This window comes from Callithrix jacchus, chromosome 9 (genome assembly GCF_049354715.1).
Source record: "Callithrix jacchus isolate 240 chromosome 9, calJac240_pri, whole genome shotgun sequence".
NCBI classification, from domain to species: Eukaryota; Metazoa; Chordata; class Mammalia; order Primates; family Cebidae; genus Callithrix; species Callithrix jacchus.
Genome location: NC_133510.1, coordinates 128,506,465 through 128,531,101, shown reverse-complemented (window position 1 = coordinate 128,531,101; position 24,637 = coordinate 128,506,465). Strand labels below are relative to the sequence as shown.

The 24,637-nt window shown below is 45.0% G+C and overlaps 1 protein-coding gene across 4 annotated transcripts in view; it reads right to left on the bottom strand.

Annotated features, from left to right (window-relative positions):
* TMEM132B (transmembrane protein 132B) overlaps window positions 1-24,637 on the bottom strand; it is a 520,042-nt gene that overhangs the window by 318,156 nt on the left and 177,249 nt on the right. For 3 of the 4 annotated variants that reach the window (XM_035258161.3, XM_035258162.3, XM_078337717.1), the window contains one exon: window positions 5,604-6,495. In XM_035258161.3, the coding sequence (XP_035114052.2) occupies window positions 5,604-6,495 (892 nt within the window). Of the gene's footprint in view, window positions 1-5,603; window positions 6,648-24,637 lie in introns of those variants that run through there. The other variant, XM_078337718.1, reaches the window with a different exon arrangement.

Below are 24,637 nucleotides of genomic sequence, written 5' to 3'. Positions count from 1 at the left end.
AATATTCCTGTTTGTTCTCCTTTGAGTGGTCTTCATTTATTTCCACAATTTCAAGGCATTTTTCTCTGGCTACCAAATAAAGCTTGAAAAGTAATCTAAATGCTGACCCAGAGAGCTTTAATAGCGAACAAAGACCAGTCCCCATCCAGATCAGCAGAAGAGCCCAGAAGAGTGGTTTAAAGTGGGGGCTCTCAACTCACATGTGCAGGCCCATGTCACAATCCCACCACGTCTCCAATGCATGACCTCAGACAGGTAACCGCTCACCTTTCAGAGTTGCAGGCCCGTGTCACAATCCCACCACGTCTCCAAGGCATGACCTCAGACAGGTAACCGCTCACCTTTCAGAGTTGCAGGCCCGTGTCACAATCCCACCACATCTCCAATGCGTGACCTCAGACAGGTAACCGCTCACCTTTCAGAGTTGCAGGCCCGTGTCACAATCCCACCATGTCTCCAATGCGTGACCTCAGACAGGTAACCGCTCACCTTTCAGAGTTGCAGGCCCGTGTCACAATCCCACCACGTCTCCAATGCGTGACCTCAGACAGGTAACCGCTCACCTTTCAGAGTTGCAGGCCCGTGTCACAATCCCACCACGTCTCCAATGCGTGACCTCAGACAGGTAACCGCTCACCTTTCAGAGTTGCAGGCCCGTGTCACAATCCCACCACGTCTCCAATGCATGACCTCAGACAGGTAACCGCTCACCTTTCAGAGTTGCAGTTTCCATATCCATAGCATGGATAGGACTAGTCCTTCCCTTGTATGCTGGCTGGGATAACACAGTGAGGCAATGTATAGAAAGGGTGAACGCCGAACCCGGGACAAGTACGCACGATAATTTGAGAGTATGAATTAACAGTAGCAAGTTCTACATATTAATTATAGCATATAAGAGTACTGGTGTGCCCACAGTGTGCCAGGCACTCTTCTAAGTGCTCTACATGAAGTTAACTAATTCACTCCAGAGTGCCAGCAATAATGAAGGGTGGATTCACGCCCTGTGATGCACCCACTGGTCACTTCTGCCTCCCACAAACACTCACAATGAATGAATTGGCAATGCCTGCCTCTATAGACTCAAATCCAAACTCCCTTTTTAGCACCGCATCCTTTTTTATCCCAGTGCTGAATCCGGGTTTCGAAATTCAAATATCCTCAGAAGGCAGATGGGTGACATATGTGAGTGAAATGGGCCAGGTGTGAGACAAAAGGGAGTAGTAGAGACTGGGGTGAACTCGACAATTTCTGATGCATCCAAAGGGGGTCAACTACAACCAGCTAGTGCTAAGTTGCTAAACCTTTAAAATTTTCAAAGAAAATGGCGTATAAAATCTCCCAATGGTGAGAAGTTGGTAACTCTCTTAAATATTTTAAAGAATATCAGGTGGGCTAAATAAGGCACACATCTATGAGCTAAATTTGGCTACTGCCACCAGTTTTACAAACTGTTGAGTAGACGTTTTTCCTTTAGGTAGGTATCAAGGCCCCACAACTAAAGTTTAAACAAACATTTGGAAACATCCTTTGGCTGGACCGCCTCCTCTGTTCCTCTCCCTCTCCTGTCTCTTTAACTCCAAAGGCCAAGTAAGAATCTAAAATCCTAATGGGTTCCCTAAAGGAAGAAGCTGCTGGAGGGCTGCGGACTCACTATCCAAATTCCAAAGGCCCCAGGGATGCCGTTTCTAGGAGGCTGACAGTTCATTGCTTGATTTTTCAAGGCCAAGTCAGAGTTAGAGTCCATTTCAGCTCTAAAATTAACCTATTTGGGGAAAAAAGAAAACTATTTGAGAGGTTTCTAATTACCATCAACATAACACTCTAAGGCTTTCTACAGTGTGGATGTTGGGTCCTCTTCCAGTCTCGTCCCTAAATGAATCTCCTCTTCCCTAAATTAAGCTGTAGCTCTGGCCTGACTGGGCCACACACAGCTGGGGGTGCAGCTGGTGCCCCTCCTTGTCTGTTAGAGGCAGTGAGCTGTGGATATGAAGGGCACAAGCTGTACGGCCAGATCACTGGGGTTCACACCAACCACTCCCTACCTGTGTGACCCAAGACAAGCTACTTAACCTCTCTGCACCTCAAACAAAAATGGGAATAATAATAGCATTTGCCTTTTTGAGTTGTTTGTTGACAGAGTTTAATGAGTTAATTCATGTAATGAACTTACCACATGGGCTGGACCATTCTCACTCTCAGTGAGTGTTAGCCAATGCTGTGTATGCCATTGCCTGGCCTGAAATACCTTTCCTAGCCAGACTCCAAGGCTTTGCTGACCGCCAGATCATCTGCCCTCCTTTTCCTCCAACTTCCCATCCAAAATATTTTCTCTATATCAGGAGTAGTAAATAAGTTCAGTCTAATGTGCCAGTCCCCACAGCAGTGATAGGGGCTGCCTGAAGGGGTGGGCTCAATGTCTTCTATGGCAGAGAGAGTGCTGAAGTGCTACAGTTGATTGGTAATGTCTGCTGCGGCAGAGGATGTGCTGAAGTGCTGCAGTTGATTGGTAATGTCTGCCATGGCAGAGGGAGTGCTGAAAGGCAGGGCCAGTGAAGCCATCCCTTGGCCATTCTTGGTCTACAGCAAGCATATGACACTGCCTTATATTAAAATAATCTCTCTGCAGTTGGATTTCAGGCTTCTCTAGTTTCTATGAGAGCCAAGAACTTGTTTTAGACCACCCCACCCCTTCCGGTCTATACCAAGTTTTGAATCAGTAACAGCCAAAGGCTAAATCAAAAGACTCCAAATAGAATATTGGCTTCTTCCAGGCTACAAAACCCACTTGGGATCTGCCAGAGCCTTGGAATCCTGTTGGTGGGCATCTGAACAAGTGCAATTCCAAAAATGCATGATCAGGCCTCAGTCAGGATTAGAAGGACCACACTGGACTCACAATGAATTCCCCACATCTCCTTTGTATCTGTAAAGCAAAGCTTGCTTATGTTGGAATCTATATGCCCAGTTCCTGAGTTCCAGAGAAACAACCACAGGCTAACATTCACTGAGGACTCACAATTTGCCAGACATTTTTCTAAGAACTTTATAACTTATTTAATCTTTACTACCACCCAAGGAGATAGATCTCATCATTCATTATCCCTATCATACCAATGAGGAAACTAAGGTCCAGAGAGGTTAAGTAACTTGCTCAAGGGCACACATCTGCCATATGGCAAAGCCACCACTGTCTCTTACAGATATCCAGATATTTTTGAGAAGAAAATCAGGAAAAGACAAACTTGTCCCCCCAGCAATTAAAAGTCTCCTACTTGGCTGGGAGCAGTGGCTCATAGCTCTAATCCCAGCACTTTGGGAGGCCAAGGCAGGCAGATCACAAGGTCAGGAGTTCAAGACCAGCCTTACCAATATGGTGAAACTCTATCTCTACTAAAAATACAAAAATTAGCTGGGAGTGGTGGTACATGCCTGTAATCCCAGCTACTCGGGAGGCTGAGGCAGGAGAATCTCTTGAACCCTGGAAGCAGAGGTTGCACTGAACCGAGATCATGCCACTGCACTCCAGCCTGGGCAACAGAGCAAGACTCCATCTCAAAAAAAAAAAAAAAATAGAAGTCTCCTATTTTTAGCTATCCTAAAACCAAATCTTCATCATACAGATAGAGGCTGCTGACTCTCATTTTAACAAAGAATTACTGCAGAGAAAGAAATTGTCTTAGAAAGCCTTTTCATGTATTTAGAAGTTGAAATTCATTTACAAGGTTTCCACCGACATGCAGCATTGTAGGATTCTGCCTGACACATCAAACAGGGCAGGGATAGGATCCGACTATCATGTGAGAGCTTTTAAAGCCTTCCTGAAGAAGCAGCACTTGAACCTCACTGGCTAGAACTATGCCCTCAGAACAGTTGTATTTAATCCTGGTTTCACAACAGATTTACTTGGGGGAGCTTTCAGAAAATATAGATGCCAGCAGGAGCCCTGTTTTATTCTGTCAATAGGGGATGCTAGAAAGAGACTGGCAGGTGGAAGGTGGGAGAAGGAATTTTCCTCTTTCCATTGGCTTCCTATTTGCCTGTTGTTCTGATGAGGGGCACCCAGCCTTGCTGCTTCATGACAGCAGCTGCAATTCACTTCCACAATGGCAGATGAGTCCCGTTTGCAGCATCTCCACCTATTGAAGAACCAGTGTTATGACTCCGAGCCCTGGCGACACCAGCACAACCTGTATCCTCTTCTCAGGGGTTTCGGTTTCTGCTCTGCAGGATCCCTGCTCCAAGCTCCAAGTTTTTGAGACTTCTACCTTCTTCCCTCTTTATCCCAGCTGGAGGGATGATATCTGCTTTCTGCAGCTGCCTCTTCCCTAGTACCTTGGTATTGCCTTTTTGACTTCTCGATTACCTAGTTAACATTTCTTTATACATAGTTAACAGTTCTTTATATGAAATTCTTGCTTTTAATATACTTATGCTGTCTCAGTCTCTTGTCTGGACTTTGTTCCCCAATTTTGAACTGTTTCCTTCTCTGCCCCCAAATTCCATTCATCCTTCAAGATCTAGCTCAGACGAAACATTCTCTGTCCATTGCAACACACACAACTCTCATCCCTGCATTCCTGTAGACTTTACAGTCTCTACTACTCAAGCTTCAACATGATCATACATTGCAGGGGCTGGCAAACCATGACCCCTGGGCTAAATTCAGTCCTGTGTTTTTGTAACTGAAGTTTGATTGGAACCCAGCCACGCCCATTCATTTATGGCTGCAACAGCAGAGGTGAATCATCACCAGAGAGACTACATGGCCCATGATGCCCATTTACCGTGTGACCCTTTCAGGAAGTTTTCCGACCCCTGATATATTACCTTGTGTGGGTCTCTAGTTCCCGTTTTGAATCTCTCACGACGCAGGATACTGAAAACTGCAGAACTCTCAGCACATGACAACTCCATCCAAACCCCCGCACTTAGAAACTTAACCAAACCCTAGCACAGCTTCTAGCAGCATAAGGCTGCCTCCCTAGGATCACGTCTGCACCTCTCATAGTACCTGCTTCAGAAAGCTCAGCATGGCCAGGGGGGTTCCTGTTTGTTCCAGCCAAGGTACACCTGATGATACCCCCCACCTCCCTTCCTTACAGCATTTACAAGAAAGGGCTTACAATTGTAAATATCTGTCTCTTGCAACTAAGAAGCTTCTCTCCCAAGCACCTGAGAATCATTCTTGTGCAACAGAATCATCAGGAAGGACAGGGCCTCTGTCTCCCAGCCTCTGTGGGAGGGTAAATCCTAACTTTGATAACTGCCAGCCAGCAGACACAGCTGGCCTCATTGCATTTACGCTGCCCAACCCTTTGTACTATGTCGCTTCTCGGGCTCTGTGGAGACTCCACTCTTCCCCATCCTTCATTCTCCCTTTAAAACACGCAAATCACCTCTGCACAAATTGTAATGAAGCTCAGCTCGTTTCCCTACTGTCCATAGTTACTGAATAAAATCTGTTTTCACTTTAACTAATGTCCAGCTGTACTTATTTTTGACAATACTCAGCAAATGATCAACACCCATTTTATTAATTGACAACTCATTGGTTACTAAGAGTTGGTTTCTGTTTCATCCCACCTGGCAAAGCCTCTTACCTAAGAGTGAACTGGTCTGCCACAGAGCTACTGGTCAGAGAGACCAAAAAGGTGGCCGTGTCCCCTTCCCGGACCAGATTCAGGGGTACCGAGATTACGACGTTCTCGTCCAAGCTCACCAGGGACCACTTCAGATCATCTTGGGTTGGATAGACAACCACACTCCCAATCCTCTCTCGGGCTGGAAATGCTTGCTGGGGGCTCTCCAGGCCCGCGTGGATGTTGTTCTCCCACTTGCCTTCCTCCTCCAGAGGACACTGGCCAGTCTTATCAGCTGGGTAAAGTGTGAAGAAGAGCTCCATCGCGGTTCCCCCCAGCAGGGCTGGGATCTCCTCCTCTGGCTCCAGGTCCAGGCCTGAGCTGAACCACTCGGGCAGCAGCTCCAGCTCGGCCACACACAGCCCTGGGGCCCCCTGCAGCCGACAGCTGGCTGCCACTTCCCTGGCCTCGGGGAAAGCAAACATCTTGACACAGGGTAGATCTTCAGTAAGATCACTGTCATCCCAGCCCATGCCAGTGACATAAAACAAGGTCTGCACTTTGGGTCTGTTGGAGTAGATGGAGCTGTCAAGGATGTGGGATTTCAATTTCCAGTTGAAGGGAAACTTGTCCATGTTTCCAAAGGCTGTGGATGTCAACAAGAGCTCCTGGGGGATCATCTTCTCCACGGAAAACGGGCCATAGCTGGCATTGATAACAGGGGGTGTCCTGGCTCGGTAGATGAAGAATGGCTCCACCCGGGCCTGCAGACTGGCATTCCTCGTGAGATCTTGGTTGGCTTCTTTAAGGAAGAAGGACTTCTCTGCATTGGAGATGTGCAAGCTCGAGGGGAGGTAAGCTGGGAGCGAGGAGAACTTCTGCAGGCTATCCACAATCCCTCGACTCTCCGTTACTGCACAAGAAAGGAAAGCAAAAGAATAAAACCGTGTTCTGAGATGTAAGGAAATAAATGCAATGCAGTCTCCACCCATCTCCCCAACAAACCGCCCACTGGCCACTGTTTCTCCCCCAGGTCCCATCACAGTGAAAGCCCTGTAATTACATAAAGTACGGTCCTCAGGATCTTCCCAAAAAGACAGCACAGAGTGGGAAGGAACCCCATTTACCACCAATCCAACAGTCCTCGGTTATTTAGAGTTATTTCTCTAAAAAGAAAACATTGCTTCTGCTGTTTGTGCAAAATCAGAAACTCAAAAGATCATGGACATCGTTGTTCATCCACCCCACAGACACCCGCCAAGTCTACCCATCAGGCATTGCACCATTGCATGTGACATGGTAGCACCTTTGATACCCATGCAGCTCTCTATCACTTCTACAAGTGGCATCTCTGTGGACATGATGACATCTCTATCATTCTTACTGAAAAGACACTGAAGCTCAGTGTTCCCATTTCTAGAAATCTCTCCTTCCGAAATACCAACGAGAATGCACAAAGGTTAATCTACAAGGACGTTCATTTAGAATTGCAAACAAACACATTCAAGAGCATATGTGCTGAGCCAGGTGGCTGGATTTGAATCCTGGCTTTGCCACTTCCTAACTGAGCAATCTTGACCAAGTTACTTAGCCTCTCTGTACCACAAATGTCCTCATATAAAGTAGGACATAAACATGAATTGTACCTTACAGGGTTGCTGGAAGGATTAATGAGTTAATAAATACAAAGCACAGCCAGGTTTGGTGGGTGAACCTGTCATCCCCACAGGTTGGGAGGCCAAATCGGGTGGATAGCTTGATTCCAAGAGTTTAAAACCAGACCGGGCAAAATAGTGAGACCTCGTCTCTACAAAAAAACCACAAAATTATCCAGGCATGGTGGCACATGCCTGTAGTCTCAACTACTTGGGAGGCTGAGGCAGGAAGATCTTGAACCAAAGAGGTGGGGATTACAGTGAGCCGAGATTGCGCCACTGCACCCCAGCCTGGGTGATAGAGCAAAATCCTGTCTCGAGAAAAAGAAAATGGAGCACTTGGAACAATGCTGACACACAGAAACGTGCTGTCAATCTTTACCCACAATCATTATTACTCTATATTATTTTAATACATGTTCAGTGAGTTGATCAACAGGAAACTAATCATTTTACAGTGCAATAATATGAAACTATTTTTTAAAATGAGGTAGAGCTATATAAACATACTCTAAAAGATGCCCACAATAAGTCATTAAGGATAAAAAACAAATTAAGTATAAAAAAAAAATCAGACCGGGCGCAGTAGCTCATGCCTGTAATCCTAGCACTTTGGGAGACCGAGGCGGGCAGACTGCCTGAGCTCAGGAGTTCAAGACCAGCCTGGGCAACCCTGTCTGTACTAAACCCCATCTCTACTAAAAATACAAAAAAAAACAGCCGGGCGCGGTGGCATGCACCCATCATCCCAGCTACTCTGGAGGCTGAGGCAGAAGAATTGCTTGAACCTGGGAGGTGGAGGTTGCAGTGACCTGAGATTGGGCCACTGCACTCCAGGCTGGCAACAGAGCAAGACTGTCTCCAAAAAAAAAAAAAATCAAATGTGTCATATTTGATCCTATTTGGTAAATTTTTAAAATTCTACATGTATATGTAAATGTATATATTTATGTTTGGGTGTCTACAGAACCCGAAAGAGAAAGTTTTTGTTTTTTACCATTTACGTTTCTACTTTCTTTTAATTTGTTACCACCATGTATTATTTTGCTAATTAAAACACACAAAACATACACATAAACATGTACATGTGAGTATATATGTGTATGTATGTTTCTTAGCATGTTTCTTTCAAAAGTGAAAACACAGACAGCAAAGACCCAACAAGATTTTTCAAAGTGAAGAAAGCCCACCAGGAACCAGGGTCAGCAAATCAGGCCAAGGACAGACTTTTTTTTTCCTCATGCCCTGAAATAAACCTCCACCACTGGAGTCCGGTTTTCCAACCAATGCAAGAAGAAATGGAACCTGACGGTAGTGCTTAAAAGTCAGCATCTTAGACATCCTAGAGGAGGAAACAGCAGATAAATCCCACGCCATTGACCCTGGCTCCTGGTGACACGTTTTTCTGCAGCCATTACAAATTCTGCAAAATAAAGCTTCTATTGATCTAAACACTTTTTAGCTTGTTTGGGGCTGTCCTTGTGAGCTTTCCTTTTCTAGAGGGTGACAAAACTGTAATTAGTAGATTGTGAAAAAGATACCGCCCACGAAGGGGCTGATACATCCTTTTCCTAAGAAGGCGTTCAGGAAGCAAGTTCTCCTCAAATGTCATCAACATGGCCAGTCCCTTGTCAGAGTCACTACTACAGAGGGCAATTACTTATTCATTCCTCCAATTACGTATCTAAATATGCTTATTATTCACTTATTATGTCTCCAGCATTGTGGCATGTAAAAATATTACAGGGGCAATGCAGCCATGATTTCTGCCAAGGAACTAGCAGACTGTGTTCAGCCCATCGGACGCTCCGGAGGACACGGCTAGCACTCAGAAAGCAGTTAGGAAATCGGCCATTAAGATCCTAAAAAATGCCCCTCTCAGGAATTCACCTAGGAATTTGTTCTAAGGAAATAATCAAGAGGTCAGGAAGGAGATTAATGCGCAGGTAGATTTATCACAAGCACGCATGATTTATAACAGCAACACACTGGAAGCAGCCCAAAACCCATCATTAAGGAAATGATTCAAGAAGTGACTCAAGCCACCCTATGTGTGCGACATTAAACTGACATCAAAACCACGATTTCAACAAATCTGTAGCATCACGAGAAAACACTTACAGTATGTAAATTGAAAACGACCTCAAAACTTCATTGAAATTATCTCAAATATATTTAAACACACGATATATTCCCTTCCGGAGTATAGACCTGGGTTTCCTCCAGAATGATGTCCGCATAGGCTGGGCAGGATTTGGATCAAGAGATAGAGGAGGGAGGCATGATTTGAAGAATTAGCCTCATCTAAAGGAAAGTTTTAGCTGGTGCCGCCACCAAGGGGCAATCTGTATTTTGACAATGTCAAGCGATGCCGAAGCACAGCTCCAGATGAAATTTAAATTAGTTCTTTCTGTCGTTGGTTGATTTCCCTTCTCTAAACCAGGAAGTTAAATTCCAGGTGAATTTGCTCGTAAACTAGTTGGCAACAGGAACACAGTCAGCAGGGAATGCCTGGCTTGTGGAGCATGACAATATCTCTCAGCTGGGCTAACCAGGCACCCAGCCCACCAGGCTTGCAAGTGAGTGGCTTGAATTTTACTTCTCGTAAAATTTAGGGGGAATCCAAGGTAAGGCTTAAATTCTGACTTATTTACAGATATGCAAAAGGAAATTAAAATAAATGCAAACTTTAATATGCTCTGTTTGCACTGTAGATTGGTTTATTGTTTTCCTTATCTTTTATGTAGGTGTTTTACACCTCTCAAAAATTGGTTTACAAGAAATGTAGAGCTGCACCTTCTCTTCTTCATTGCAGCCAAAGCCTCCATCTGATCTGAAATAGCAGTGTAAGGTTTACACTCCTGTCCCACCATAACTCAAGCAAAATGCAATACAAATTGTGTCTGAAAGTGTATATGGAAAGCCATAAATGTCAGCTGCCAGGGCCTTATTCTGTTCTCAAACCAGATTGCAACAAAATATATAATACCTGAATTTAGGAGGATTTTATGAAGCCACGGGACTGTGTCCTGAGAAATACACTGAAAAACTAACACTCTTCCCTTTAATCTCATAGTAACACCATTCTTTTTCCCACTGGCAGGTAGAGCATGTGGCCCGCGTTCTGAATGTGAAATGAGGCCCTATTCAGTCTGCTGATTTCCTAGAGAGCTATTTACCACTGGACAGAATGAGGTGGGCCCTGAGAGCAGGAAATTAGGAAGGCGCAATGAGGCCCAGTTTAAAAGAACTTCTCATCACTGCCCTCCTTATGAGGCAAGAACAGAGTAAAGTTCAGGTCCAGAGAGGACCCAAGGTGCACCAGAAAGATGCTCTGTTGGCTGACGAATGCTCCGACTCAAAATACCAATGGCAGATGGCTCCAAAGAAGCCGTAAAGACAGACTCGGGAGGAAGAGAGGGGAGGAGATTAATAATATCACTCCTAGAATGAAGCAACTCACAGAGTGCCAGGAATCCTGGTGGGGACCCTGTGACCCGAACTGAATGGACGTCACTGCTGTGCTTAGCACACACAAAATCTTCCTGGACATGGATCTTAGGACTGGTGGGACATGAAGTCCTGAACCCCAAGATGGTACAATGTGAACCTGCTACAACAAGGAACAGACTCAGAAATCAGCCCCTTTCATTATTAGCTCCAGTCATGTCTAGAAGACAACAGTCTTGTGGCTACTGGTGACCCACTTAGGGTACAGGCCCATGACATTTCTGAGGCTGAGTCTCCTCTAATTCATACAAAACAACTCAGACACACAGAGCCAGGCACAGAAAGCTCTTTTTCCAGTGGGCCAGGTGGCCAGGTGACCAGGCTTTTGAAAAACACCAGCAAGAGAAACTCCTTACTGGTCTGTGAAAGTGTGGCCCTGACTAAAGCTGATAATTCACCACCCCCTGGGTACCTTGGGAATAACCACAGCCTTTACTGATTTCATGGTCACGGAGGCCAGGAGCTTGAAGGAGGCGTTTGTCAGCATTAATATTAGTTCAGGGTGGTGTAGTAAACGTCATCTCTGGCAGCAGAGGAACAGACTAGAAAATCTTCCATGCTCTCTTCCACCCAGAGTTCTCCCATCAATTTCCCCAGCTCCATTTGGTGCTGTTTTCACATCTTTCTCGTTGCCCTTACTTACACTTGCTGGGGAAGCTCATCACCCACATGTGAGCAGAGAAGACTCCTTCTTGTCTGGAGTTCTTAGCTCAGTGAGACCATCTCTGAGCTGAGCAACAACTCTGGCCATTCCACTCATGGCAATGTAGTTCCCTGCGTTGTATTACAGCAATGCAGGGAACTCCATTTCCCAAGCTCCCTTGCTCCCTGCTTCTGCATGTGTTCAGCCAATCAGAAGCTTTGATAGAAGACAGGGTAGGAAGAGGGGAGAACCCAGGGTTTTTCCCCCTGTGTCTCCTCCCTGCAGCGTGCACTGTCAGAAACTGCATCTGCTCTGTGGTTCTAACTCCCTACAAAGCCCCAGCACGGTCCCAGCTCTCTGTAGCAGTTTCTAATGCCTAATCCAGCAGCTTCTGGGTTTTAATAACCTGCTCTCTTCCCCTTTTCCCTCTAGCCTAAAAGATGACAACAGCTTCATGCTCCTGCTGTTCTTAATTTCTAAATAAGTTTACCACTCCCAGATGGGACTTTATCACGTCCAATTTGGTTTCTCAGATTTTCCAGCACCTGAGTAAGTAGTTCCCTTTATGAAATTCCCTCTGTTGAAGTAACTAGGTGATTTCTGTTTTCTTGACTAAAGTGTGACTACAATATCCAGTCACTCATCACTGCATCCTGTTATATTCCTTCAAAGCCGCTATCACCATCTGAAATTAGCCTTTGTATTTTTCCTTGTTTGCTTGTTTACTATCCATTCTCTTTACTAAAATTCAGATACCATGACAGAAGGGGCTTTGATGTGCAGTTTATGGCACAATCTCCAGTACCTCGCAGGAGAAATTAAATAGATATTTGCTGAATGAATGTCCATCAATTAAGGCTGCCTTGGTTTAACGCTTGAGAGAAGAAATCTCTCAGTGTTCCTTCTGAGCCTCTCTCTGGCTTCTTCCCAGGGTTGTTAATGGATACTGTTTTTATTAACACAGCATTCGCCTATCACACTATCACTCCATTCATGTCCTCCTCAAATATCACATCACTGTGGTCACTAAGCTGGCAGCAATGTCTGCCAAGCAAAGAGCTGCACTTCTCAAGTAGAAGGAAATACAGTTAAAGGGAGACGCACACCGTTCACAGGCTGACACACCTGGGCATGTTTCCAGTCACGCCAGTTGATTATCACAGCAGTTGTAACACAAGTTGTGTTAGACCCTTTTTAAAAAGTGATGAAGTTGAGCCACACAGAAATTAAGCAATTTGGACATGGTCAGTGTTAGAATTCAAACCAGCTCTGTCGAATTCCAAAGGTTTTCCACTTTCTTGTATTACCTGAGGGCCCACCTGGCCCAGTAGTTCTACAATGAGGCCAAGAAGTTAACCCTTTGGAAGTCATCTGACGGAGCCAAAGTTTAATGCTCACAAGGCCAGGTTGATGGATGCAATCCCTGTATACGCAGTGAGGTTTTCATTGCTCCATAGTCACAGGTGACTGCATCTCCCATCCCAGGTACCTGTTACCAGCCTGGATTTTCAGGTAGAGAAGGAAAATAGGTATAGCTCACTCAGGGCATCTCAACCCAGCTGCTAGCAAAAGAGCCAGTGATCCCTACCTTTACAACAGTAATAAAGATGGAAAAAAATTACTACCTATAAACCACCTTACATATCCCAGAGCCTCAGAAGGAACAGCCTATGCAACAATTTGGGCCAAGTGCTCTTGGATTAAGATGGTTATTCATTCATTAATAACAGCTGTGGTGGGATGATAATGTAAATCCCCATTCGGTTTGCTCCTATCCCCAGCTGTATCCCTTTATTGTACCCTGGGGAACAGATCCTTCCACAACTCAGCATTTGAAACATGATTCATTCACTATAGAACCAAAAAAGGTAGCAAATACTTGACTACTGAATCCCAAAGCCACCAGTATAAAATCAAGATGTAAGAAGTCAGGTGAGTCTCCACTGTTCTCAACTACATAAAACACATCATGGCCTGGGAAAGAAGAAGAGACCCCATAGGCAGGCAAGCATGAGGCCACCAGTGCCAGTCGGTCATCAGGCAGGAGGTAGCAGCCAGGAGTGATGCTTGCCTTTTGTTCCAAGATTCTTTTCAACCCTCAAGTTGGGCAGCCCTGCTTGGCCCACCTGGGGCTCACAGGAACAGGAAGTAGATATGAAGAAGACAGGAAGCAGATAGAGGGCAAATAGGAAGCCAGCAGGAGCAAACAGAAGCAGACAGGGAGAGACAGAAAGTGGACAGGGAAAGATAGGAAGTGGAGAGGAATCAGACCCAGAACAAAAAGGAAGAAGCAGGTAGGTCCCTGCTCCCACCTCCAGCCTTGCAGTTGCCTCTATCTTCCCTCATTGGCAGGGCCTAAGAAGGAACAGCTGACCAACGGTGGGTTTGCAGCACCACACACCAGAGAACAGAAGAGAAAGTTTAAAACTTAGAGCCTATAATGTAACAACTGGCACATCTCATTTAACAGAAGAAGAAACTGAAGCACGGGCTGGGGGCAGTTAAATTACACAGTTAGTAAATGATGATGGCAGGACAGGAATCCTGGAAAATTTGCTCGATGGTGTGCACTTGCTAACCATCTCTGAACAGCCTCACATTAAAGAAGCTGGAGGAAGGGAGAATTCTTATTCCCAGAACTTCAGAATGACCCATAATTCATTCTTAGTCCAGAAGGACACATGAAGATCCTAGAGACATGTATAAGCTAAAAACCTAAAAAGTGAGACTCTTAGATAAAAACCCAGAATCCACAGTAGCTTGTCTCTATCAGAGACTGCAGAATGGCTGCAGGTATCATGAAAACACCTAGGTATCATAGTTTGCAAAACTACCAACAAAGTTAAAAATACAGGCATAACATCAGGTCTGAGGGAGGAAGAGAAGAAATTTAGTTTGGACACATTTGATTGAAGGTAAAGGGAAGATTGATAGGGAGATACCAGAAAATATGGGATCATGGGATTCAGGGGAAGTGGACCCCTAATTTATCTCTCCACAAAAGTAAGCTCCTTTGAGACAAAATGCTACATTATCAACTACCTCTGTATTCTCTAAGATGAGGATTCTTAACCCTGGATGCACGGTGAACATATATATTCTACTTAGGCCCTGCCCCCTCAGAGTTTCTTCAGATGGTCTCAAGTGGGGCACAGTATTTTTCTACGTTTGCTAGATGATTCAAATGAACAGCAGTAGAGAAAAGCTCATGGACACTACTGAGTACACGGTAGGTGCTTTGTGTACACTCATAAAAACGAACAGTCAGAGCTAGGAGAGCCATCCTTGAGGGCAAGTCTTGGATCATGTGCCAGCAAGTCCATAAAAGATTAGAGGCAACTTTATAAATTACGAAAAAGATAAAATATTTTAAAATAAGGGCAAAGGGAAGACAAGAATGGAATCATCAGTATTATCATCATTTATAGATACTAAGCATTTTGCAGGCATTAAAATCCTTATCACCACTAAGTCATCATTTACTTAATCCCTGTAATAGATCGAACACTATTGTAAGCATTTTATAGGTATTATTTTAATTTTGATAACCGTTTCACTATGAGGATTTCGTTTTTACCCCCACTCATGCGTGAGAAAACTGAGGCACAGGGCAGCTGCATGACCTGCCTAAGATCCATAGCTAGTAAGTGGCGGAGATGGAATTTGACCCGGGCAGTTTAGCTCCAGGCAGAGTTCTCACTGTTAGCCACTGTGTTCTGCTGCCAGAGGAAAGGTCCAGCAAGCAAACTCTGCATTGTAAGAGCGTCATCAGGGACTAAAGGAAGTGGAAGTGTGGCTCTAAATTGCCCAGCTCTCAAAGCACAAGATTAGGTCACTATTTGGACACTGTCCATAAAATGAAAGCAAGAAGCAAAGCTTTTCCCGGCTCTAAGAGAAGTGCCTCTGGTGAGTGCTCCCAACTGGAGCCTCTGGGGCACGACCCCATTCCCACAATACACTGTGAGCTTGCCTCCTAAGGTGGGCTCCATGTAAGATGGGCCTATACAGCTATGGACAAGGAAGCAAAAGCAATTTTCCAGAGGACCCAGCAGTGTGTGCCAAGACCGCTGACAGCTTTGGGATGGTCTAGCTTACTGGGAAAAGAAAATCCAGAATGTGATTCTAGAATACCTGACATTGTACACACTCCTCCTGAATGTGCTTTCTTCCCAAACCAGGCAAGGCTTTTAGAGAGTCAAATGGCAGAGCCCTTGAGATTACATTCTGGGGCTACAAATATTTTACAGAGACAGTTGAAGGTGAAACCTAACAAAGAATATCAGCCTTTTCTTTCCTAATTTCCACCACTGGGTTATGCTGAGAAAGTCCTTCTCCATATTCCAAGATCAAATAGACACTACCTACACTTCTGCTTGGTTTCTGTGCATGTGTATGTCTAGATGGGTGTGTCTCTACATTTTTAACTTTAATTCTTGAATCCACCTGAAATCTCTACCAGTGTATAACGTGAAGTGAGCATCTGATAGAAGCTGAACATTAGCATGCGCTGAATTCAGCCAGTAGAAAGATTTTATTTGACTTCACAGTTTGGGTTTATTTTCATTGAATTTGAATGCCTTGTGTCAGGGTGCACACACATTCTTCACTATTCTCCAGTTCACTAACACCCACTTACACCCACTCTTTTCATTCATTTCTGGTATGTGCCTCAGGCTTGATCTTAGAATCTGCTTTCCCAAATAGCTATCCACTTTCTCCAAACTGCATTTGTATAACTAATCTCTCTGCCAGTGATTTCTAGTGTTTTCTGATTATGTTGCTGAGACCTGACACATGCTCAAGTCTACTTGTAATCTATTTATTTAGCTTCTTTGCTCTGTGACTACACTCATACCAATACACTGTAGCTGCAATTAATGTGGATTTACGATATAATTTGTTATGTAGGAGTGTTATGGACTGAGTTGTACCTCCTCCCCAATTCATATGTTCCAGTCCTAACCCGTGGCACCTCAGAATGTGACTGTATTTTGGGATAGGGTCTTTCAAGAGGCAACACAGTTAAAATAAGGTCATTGGTGTGGGCAAATATTTTATCCCACGCTGTAGCTAGCTCCTCTGTCTTCTTGCATTGTGTCCCCATAGAGCACGCACCTTTGCTCCTCCTGGTTGCACAGTGGCTGCCATATCTCCATCTCTCTCAGGACGCAGCACCAACACCACACTTGGATGCCCGACATTTCTCTGGAAGGTTTACTCAATTTCTTTAGAGAGCAGTTGCCTTTTGGAAGAGGTACTGGGAAGAACTACCAAGGATTCTGCCTTTTACTGAGGATGGGGACATTGGAAGGAGGTCTGCCTGGAGGGGGTGTCCCGTCTTCAGAATTTAGTTACTCCTCTTACTTGCAGCCCTTTTCATGCCTCTCCCTGCTATATTTGCCAACATGGGGCCAAGAGCCCCCAATTCAATAGGACTGGCATCCTCATAAGAAGAGGAAATTAGAGCACGGACACACACAGGGAAGACCATGTGGTGGCACAGGAGGCAGGTGGCCATCTACAAGCCAAGAGAGCCCTCAGAAGAGGCCAAACCTGTTGACACTTTGGCCTTGGACTTCTAGCCTCCAGAATTGTGAGAAAATAAATTTCTGCTGTTTAAGTGGCTCAATATGTCAATGTGTGGTACTTTGTTATGGCAGCCCTAGCAAATTCAAACAGAGGGGTTATGTTCTTTATCAAAATCCTATGAGCCAGACTTCCCTGCTTTCCATCTTCCAGGTTAACTTCAGAATCATATGGTCAAGCTCCCCAGGCCAAAACTCAAATGGACTCTTAGCTGGAGGGGAGGATTGGCACATTGAGACTGTGGATGCCTTTCAACTTCCTGCCATATTTTTCTATGTTGTTTTCAAGTTTTCTAGAATGAACATGTGCTGCTTATTCAATCTAAGAGAAATATTGACATTCTTCCTTCAAAAAGAAAGATATGGAATTTAATTTTAAGTAGCAGACTGAGCACACTCATTCCCTCACACCTCCACAGAAACTCAAATGAAATGAAAGCATTAAAGTACAAAAAGGAAAAAACCTATTATCAAGAGAAGTGAAGGAAGGCTATCTGCAAATAAAATACTTCAACAAATTTAAAAAACAGAGTAAGTGTATAGAATGTGTTGACAGGCAGGACAGCAGAGGAAACCTTGGACGAGAACACTCTGCATGTGTGGCCAAGGACTGAGGCTACTCTGCTCACTGGACCTCGGAGGGGCTCCTGGCTCCCTGTAGGCACATACAGCGAGGACAGGCATGAAAAGTGGGCTGCAAAAAAGGAGGGTCACTAGATTCGGTAGCTGGGACACTCACTCCAGACAGACATCCTTCCAATGCCCCCATCCTCAGTAAAAGGCAGAATGCTTCACACTTCTCCCCAGTAGCTCTTCAAGAAGACAACCCTTCTCTAAGGACATTGAGTAAACCCTCCAGAGAAATGTCAGGCATCCAAGTGTGTGTTTTGGTGCTGCGTCCTGAGAGGGATGCAGATACAGCAGCCACTGTGCAATCAAGAGGAGCAAAGTTACATGCTGAGGACACAATGCAAGAAGACGGAGAGCTGGCCACAGCGTGGGATAAGAGAAAAATAAGATAAAACCCTACTCGCCTAAGCCCCTGTGGCCAGGGTTTCTGCTACTTGCAGCCAAACACAACCCTAAGTGATTTAAAAAAAGAGAAGTACAGGGCGGAGTGCCTGGCCCAAAGTAAGTAGGAAATAAATGTGTGCTGAAAGAATACATGAATAAATGCAATAAAGTTGGTATTTTTAATGCAAATAAGTAAAAACAATTAAAATGTGAAAAAAAAGGGAAGAAGGTGTGTAAATTAGCTAAATCCTCCTCTTTTATAGAGAGAGCACTGCTGTCTAGATGTATTAACTCAGGAAGTCAAAGTCGATGAATAATTATAGAAGTGATCATCAGAAGAACTAAAAACAGAAATGGCTAGATGTGCCGGACTCTGGGGAAGGAGATCAAGGATACAGAGAAACGGGAGACTATGGCCTTTCTTACAAAGCTATGCTGTACTATTTCAATTTCACCATCTGCATGCATGACTTTGAGGATGGGAAGCCTTTGCACGCATGAGCCCAAACCTAGCCCAAAAGGGAAAGACAGGATAGAACGGAACACTGGAAATGTGAGTATAGTGATGAAGGGAGAACGCCCTTAACCTAGACAACAAGACATTATTGGGCCTGTGGTTGAGGTGGCCACCTGTCAAGGGGTGGGGAATCAAAAACTTCCTCATCAACCGTATTGCATATGGCTGCTCAGGCAGGGACTTTCCTGGCCTCTCCTGTATCCACGCATGGCTGCAAGACTGGTTCTTGCTAATGAAATAGAAGCAGGTGGCTGGGAGCAGTGGCTCACACCTGTAATCCCAGCACTTTGGGAGGCCGAGGTGGGCAGATCACGAGTTCAAGAGATCGAGACCATCCTGGCCAATGTGGTGAAACCCCATATCTACTAAAAACACAAAAATTAACCAGGCATGGTGGCGGGTGTCTGTAGTTCCAGCTACTCAGGAGGCTGAGGCAGGAGAATCACTTGAACCCAGGATGCAGAGGTTGCAGTAAGTCGAAATCACACCACTGCACTCCAGCCTGGGCAACAACAGCAAAACTCCATCTCAAAACGAAGAAAAAGCAAAAAAGAAATAGGAGCAGGAGTCATATAGCACATTAAAGCCAAAACTTGCAGCTTTTAGCTTCCATCAGTGAGAAGCAGGAAACACTACAGTCCTCGGGCATGACGAAGCCATGAGCTGGAAGGAGCACAGGCCCTGGAATCTCCACACGAGGAAAGCTCCCTGCCGAATGTGAACACCCACACTAGATGTGAGCAAGAAACGATCTTTTATCATGTCAAGCCACTCCGATGAGTTTGTTTATTACAGCAGCTAGTGACCACCAACAAAACCAACAAGGTACGGGCTTCCGGTTTGGACGGCTGTGATCCCGCCCCCACCGAAAAGTGGAACAAATTGCATGGCACTTCCTTAATGTAAACTGTGTTTGTGTGAGCGAGGAAATAGAGACACTCAGAGAAACAAAAGTCTGTTAAGCTAACGTGAGAGATTTCCGTGGTGTGCCAGATGCGGGGGAGCGTTATTAAACGGATTATATAGATCACTTAGTGACAGTAATGTTGACCTCCTATAGGCACCATCAGCTGTTACACAGCAGGAAGTTCTGATGACCTTGTTCTAATTTCCACTTATATTTATTCTAAATTGGACACCTTGGAGATTGTTTAAATAAGAGAGGAAAATTCACTGAGTAATCTTGACAGCTCTGCCACTGTCTGATTGGGAAGCAGCAGAGGCTTACAAGAGGCAGAGAGACAGCTGGGCTGAGCCCTGGGTCTCCATCAGTTCAATTTATGTACCAAGGCAAGTCACTTCATCCTCCTGAGATTCAATTTCCCTCTGTGTCAAGTGGGGTGTCACTTGCTGCCAGGTGCATCAGGGACACACCATGAGGTAACCCAGTGATGTGACTTGTTATTGTGCAACCGCATTTATAGGAATGTCACTGGTGGCGCCTCTGCAAACTTCTCACTAATTCAGACTTGCTTTTCCATCATCTGGTCATTACCGAAATAAAAAATGAGTCTTTCATTTCCCAGAATGAAATGAAAGACTGCAAACCGTGTAAGTCTAAACACAATTGGAATTTAAGGTCCGTCATAGTTGGAAAGTCGAGGGATAGACCGGCTTCAGGTCTGGCTGGATTCAGCAGTGAAGGAATGTCATCAAATGACAAATATCCTTTGAGGGAATGAATAAAAAAGCTGTGGCACCTGTGTTAGGTGCAACACTACTCAGCAGTAAAGAGGAGCAGATGACAGACACACAGCATCTTGGATAAGTCCCAAATACATTATGCTGAGGAGAAGAAGGCAACCTCAGAAAGCCACATGCAGTCCAAGTGTGCTCATGTAATGCTCTAGAAAAAAATCAAACTAGAGGGATGAAGAAGACATCAGCGACTGCCACACGTAAGTGGCTGGAAAGAGTTTAACTAGAAAAATTTGAAACAAGGGAATAGAAGAGTGGTGATGGAGCTCTTCTGCGTCCTGACCATGCTGATGCTTACACACTCTATGCGTTTGCCAAAAACTTACAGCACTCTATACCAAAGAGTGGAATGTACTGAAAATAAACTTTTTTTTTTGAGGGGGAGTCTTGCTCTGTTGCCCAGGCTGGAGTACACTGGCCTGATCTCAGCTCACTGCAACCTTCCCCTCTCAGGTTCAAGAGATTCTTTTGCCTCAGCCTCCCCAGTAGCTGGGAGTACAGGCGCCCACCACCACACCCAGCTAATTTTTATATTTTTAGTAGATACAGGGTTTCACCATGTTGGCCAGGCTGGTCTCAAACTCCTGACCTCAGGTGATCTACCCACCTCAGCCTCCCAAAGTGCTGGGATGACAGGCGTGAGCCACTGCACCTGGCTGAAAATAAATTTAAAAGTAATTTTTAAAGATGCGTTTTCACCCATCACCCTGCTCTGTCTTCCACGAAGCTGACTTTATTCTCTGTGTCACGGTAAGATCACAGTTTCAAGCTTCACATCCTCTTTCTAATATCCAGTGAGAACTAGTGGAAATCTGTTTTTCAAAATCACAGGGGGAACCCTCGGTGCGTCTCGTTGTCTATGAAGAGGCATTTGGCCAGCCCTGAACAAATCACTGTGGCCAGGGGGATGCCTGTTCTCACTGGCTCAGCCAGGGTCATGTGCCCCTCCCCTGGAGCCTGGAGGTAGAATCAGCTTCAGGTGAAATAGGAGGGGTAGGAGTGGTCCCTCAAAGACTCATCCTGAGATCATTTCGACAAAAAGAACAAGGGAATTCTAGGTAGGAAACAACACAAAAATCTCTATTTTTTACATAAAACAATTTAAACCAAGTCAGTACTGATTTCTTCCTGCCAGCACTACTCTCAACACTGTAGGTGCTGAAAAAGGAAAGTCAGGAATATGCCTGGGGTCAGAAAACAGACATTTGAACAATTACCCTGCAGAAATGAGTTACCTTTGCTATTTGACACACTGTGTTCAAAACACAAGTGACAGATTCTGAACCCAGGACCTAAAATAAGCCAACATTCGCTGAAGGGCTAATCTGTTCACTTAAGGATCCCGAGTCTTCAGAAAGAATCTCAGTGGGCAGGGACAAAACGGAAGTAGACCTAGGGCTGGCTTCATGTCATGCGAGCTGTGCACGCCGGGGCCACACTCAGAAGGAACCGTGCTCTGTTTCATGCCGTGCTGCCATGCTCTTCGCCTCTGAAATTCTTAAGACTTGCATCTTTGAACTTGCGCTTTGTAAGTGAAGTCTAATGCGATGGTCACAGGTGGTGCAGAAGCAGAGGAGAAAGATGCAACGTGCTTGTCTGCTGCCTGCTCCTTGCTGCACTGTTTGCTTATCGCATTCACCGTGCCCCCGTCAGCATCATGGCTCCAGTGGAGCCATCATGCTCGATCATGCACGGAGCTCAGCAAGACTCAAAGCGAGTACCGGTAAGCGTGTTGCATCCATGACGACTAAGCAAGGCACCGAGAGCTCCGAGAAGCCAGGCTTCCCGTTCCAACCAGAGCTTGCTTCAAATGCAGAAGAAAAGCAAAGATGTCCTACAGCACACAGCCAACCAAGGAACCCTGGTGGCCTCCGTTACTCCCGTTGCTTCCTGTATTCATCGGCCACCTAAAAGCTGGAAAGGATAACACGGAAGGAACAGCAGAGACCGGACAACCCCAGCTCCTCTCCTTTCAGTCCGTCCTCACCCACCAGGAGGCGAAGGAGAGGTCTGACAGAAGGAGTATCAAGAGGTCAGATGAAGAAGTGCTGAGGCAGTTCTGTGCCGCGTTTCCACTGTGCGGGTAACAAGGATATACCCATGCACACACGCGCTGTGAAATACGGATCGTGTAACTGACGACTCTGTATATGCGTTCATTGATCGTATATTTGCATGTAAAACCAATATAGCGTAATAAAAAGATAAATGACAAAATTCACGCTAATGCTTTAAAATTTTAATTTTTCTTTTCAGAATGGCCTTAAATAGCGAGTAAAAACACCACGACAAGTTGAAAGAGAGGCTGCAGAAGGAGGGAAAAGGGCTTTATATTTTCATACTTTTCATGGTATTTTTTCCCTGATTTTGGAACGAGGGGCTGAATTTTCATTTTGCCCTGAGCACTGCAAATTATGTAGCCAGCCCTAAGTTAACCCACCGGAAGTATAACTACGCCACAGTCCCCAGCCTTCTCCCAACACATAGGCCAGAGGTTAAAAAAACAGGCACCAGGGACTGTATCTGGGTCACAGACATATTTTTATTTGACCTACTCAGTGATTTTCTAAAAGCTGAATTAGTTGCACAAAAATCCAGATTTCTGCCTTTTCCTTAAAAATATAGTAAGCTTTGAGTAGGCTGCGCACATATTCCTACCCAGCAGGAATCAGCTAGATCAGCAGTTACTGCTGTTCTCTTTAGCTAGCACCTGCATCCTAAAGCCACAGTCCCCACCATTCCCTGTTGCCCCTCTCGAGCTCTCACACTCACATAGATCCCCCACCTGGCCCCCCAGTCCACTTTCTGAGAATGAGCCCAATGAGAGGGAGACAGAATTCCAGGTGACAACAGCTTCAGGTTCAGACATTGATTCTCATGAATGTAATTTGCCCCAGAAAGATATTTCCAGGCTCTAACCCATGGTTACCTGTAAATGTCACCTTACTTGGAAACAGAGCCTTTGCCAATGCAATTAAGTGAAGGATTTCAAGATGAGATCATCCGATGACCTAAGTCCAATGACACCCACCCTAAAACCAATGACAAACGTCCTTTTAAGAGAAAGGAGAGGGAGATTTGAGACACACAGAGACAGAGAAGAAGGCCACATGAAGGCAGAGGAAGAGATTGGAGGATGTGTCTACAAGCCAAGGGACGCCAAAGATCACTGGCAACCCCAAAAGCTGGAAGAGCGGCCTGGGACAGCGCCTCCCTCAGTCTTCAGAGGAAACAACAGGGCAACACCTTGATTAGCCTCCAGAAGGTTGAGAATCACTGTCTGCTGTTCCTAAGTCACCCACAGGAAACTAATGCACATTATAAACAATAAAGCGCCACTCACCCTGCCTAGTTTGCGCGATCCAAAATCGCTCGGAGAATGACTTCCGTTCTATTTCTTGTTTTGTTTTGTTTTGTTTTAAGGCAGTTCATTACTTTCCAACACACAGAGAAACTAGAGAAAGGAAAAGCTGATGTTGTCTAATCCTAGTGGCTGTTTCATAAAGAACCACTTCAGTGAATCTGTAAGATGGGCTTTTAAGGGTTAAGTGTTTAAACAGCTTGACCTCAGCTGCCTTCCATGTCCCTTTTACAATCCTGTTGAATCTCCAAGTGCTTGGAAATCACGTGTCACCTACCAAAGCCCTCTACTGTCTTTAAAAAAAAAAAAAAAAAGGCTACTCTGTGAATTAATTTCTCAGCTCACCTAAGGCTCCCTGTGATGCAGGAAGGGCAGAGCTGTGAAGAAACGCAGTTGGTGGAGGGCACAGCCTGCTTCTGAGGAGCTGCGCTTAACTGAGGAAAGAAGACACATGTCTGCGGGAGAAAAATTGATGAGCAATAAAAGAAAGTCAAATATGTATTGTTCACTTGCCTAAGAGTCGCCAGATCTCAGAGGAAGAAGAGAGGAATAATTGGTGGGCAATTATCACAAGCTGGTCAGTAGCATCCAATACATAAAATAATAATAATGGTCACTGCTGGGAATTCCTCACATACCTACTGAGTGCCAGTCGCTGTTCTAACTGCATTAACATGTGCAAACATGCTAAGTAACATGTTCTGATACATGTATGAACATCTTTCAAATGTATTACATGTATTAGCTCTTTACACATTTATTATTAATGCCATTATATAATTATCATCTAAATCAATGTGGGCAGGGCTCAGAGGCTCACGTCTATAATCCCAGCACTTTGGGATGGCTTGAGGTCAGGAGGTAAAGAGAAGCCTAGCCAACAAATGAAATCTCATCTCTACAAAAAGAAATGTAAAACAGTAGCCAAGCATAACACTGAATGCCTGTCGTCCCGGCTACTCGGGAGGCTAAGGTGGGAGGATCATTTAAGCCCGGGAGGTGGAAGCTGCAGTGACCCGAGATCACCCCACAACACTCCAGCCTGGGCGACAGAGCAAGACCGCATTCTAAA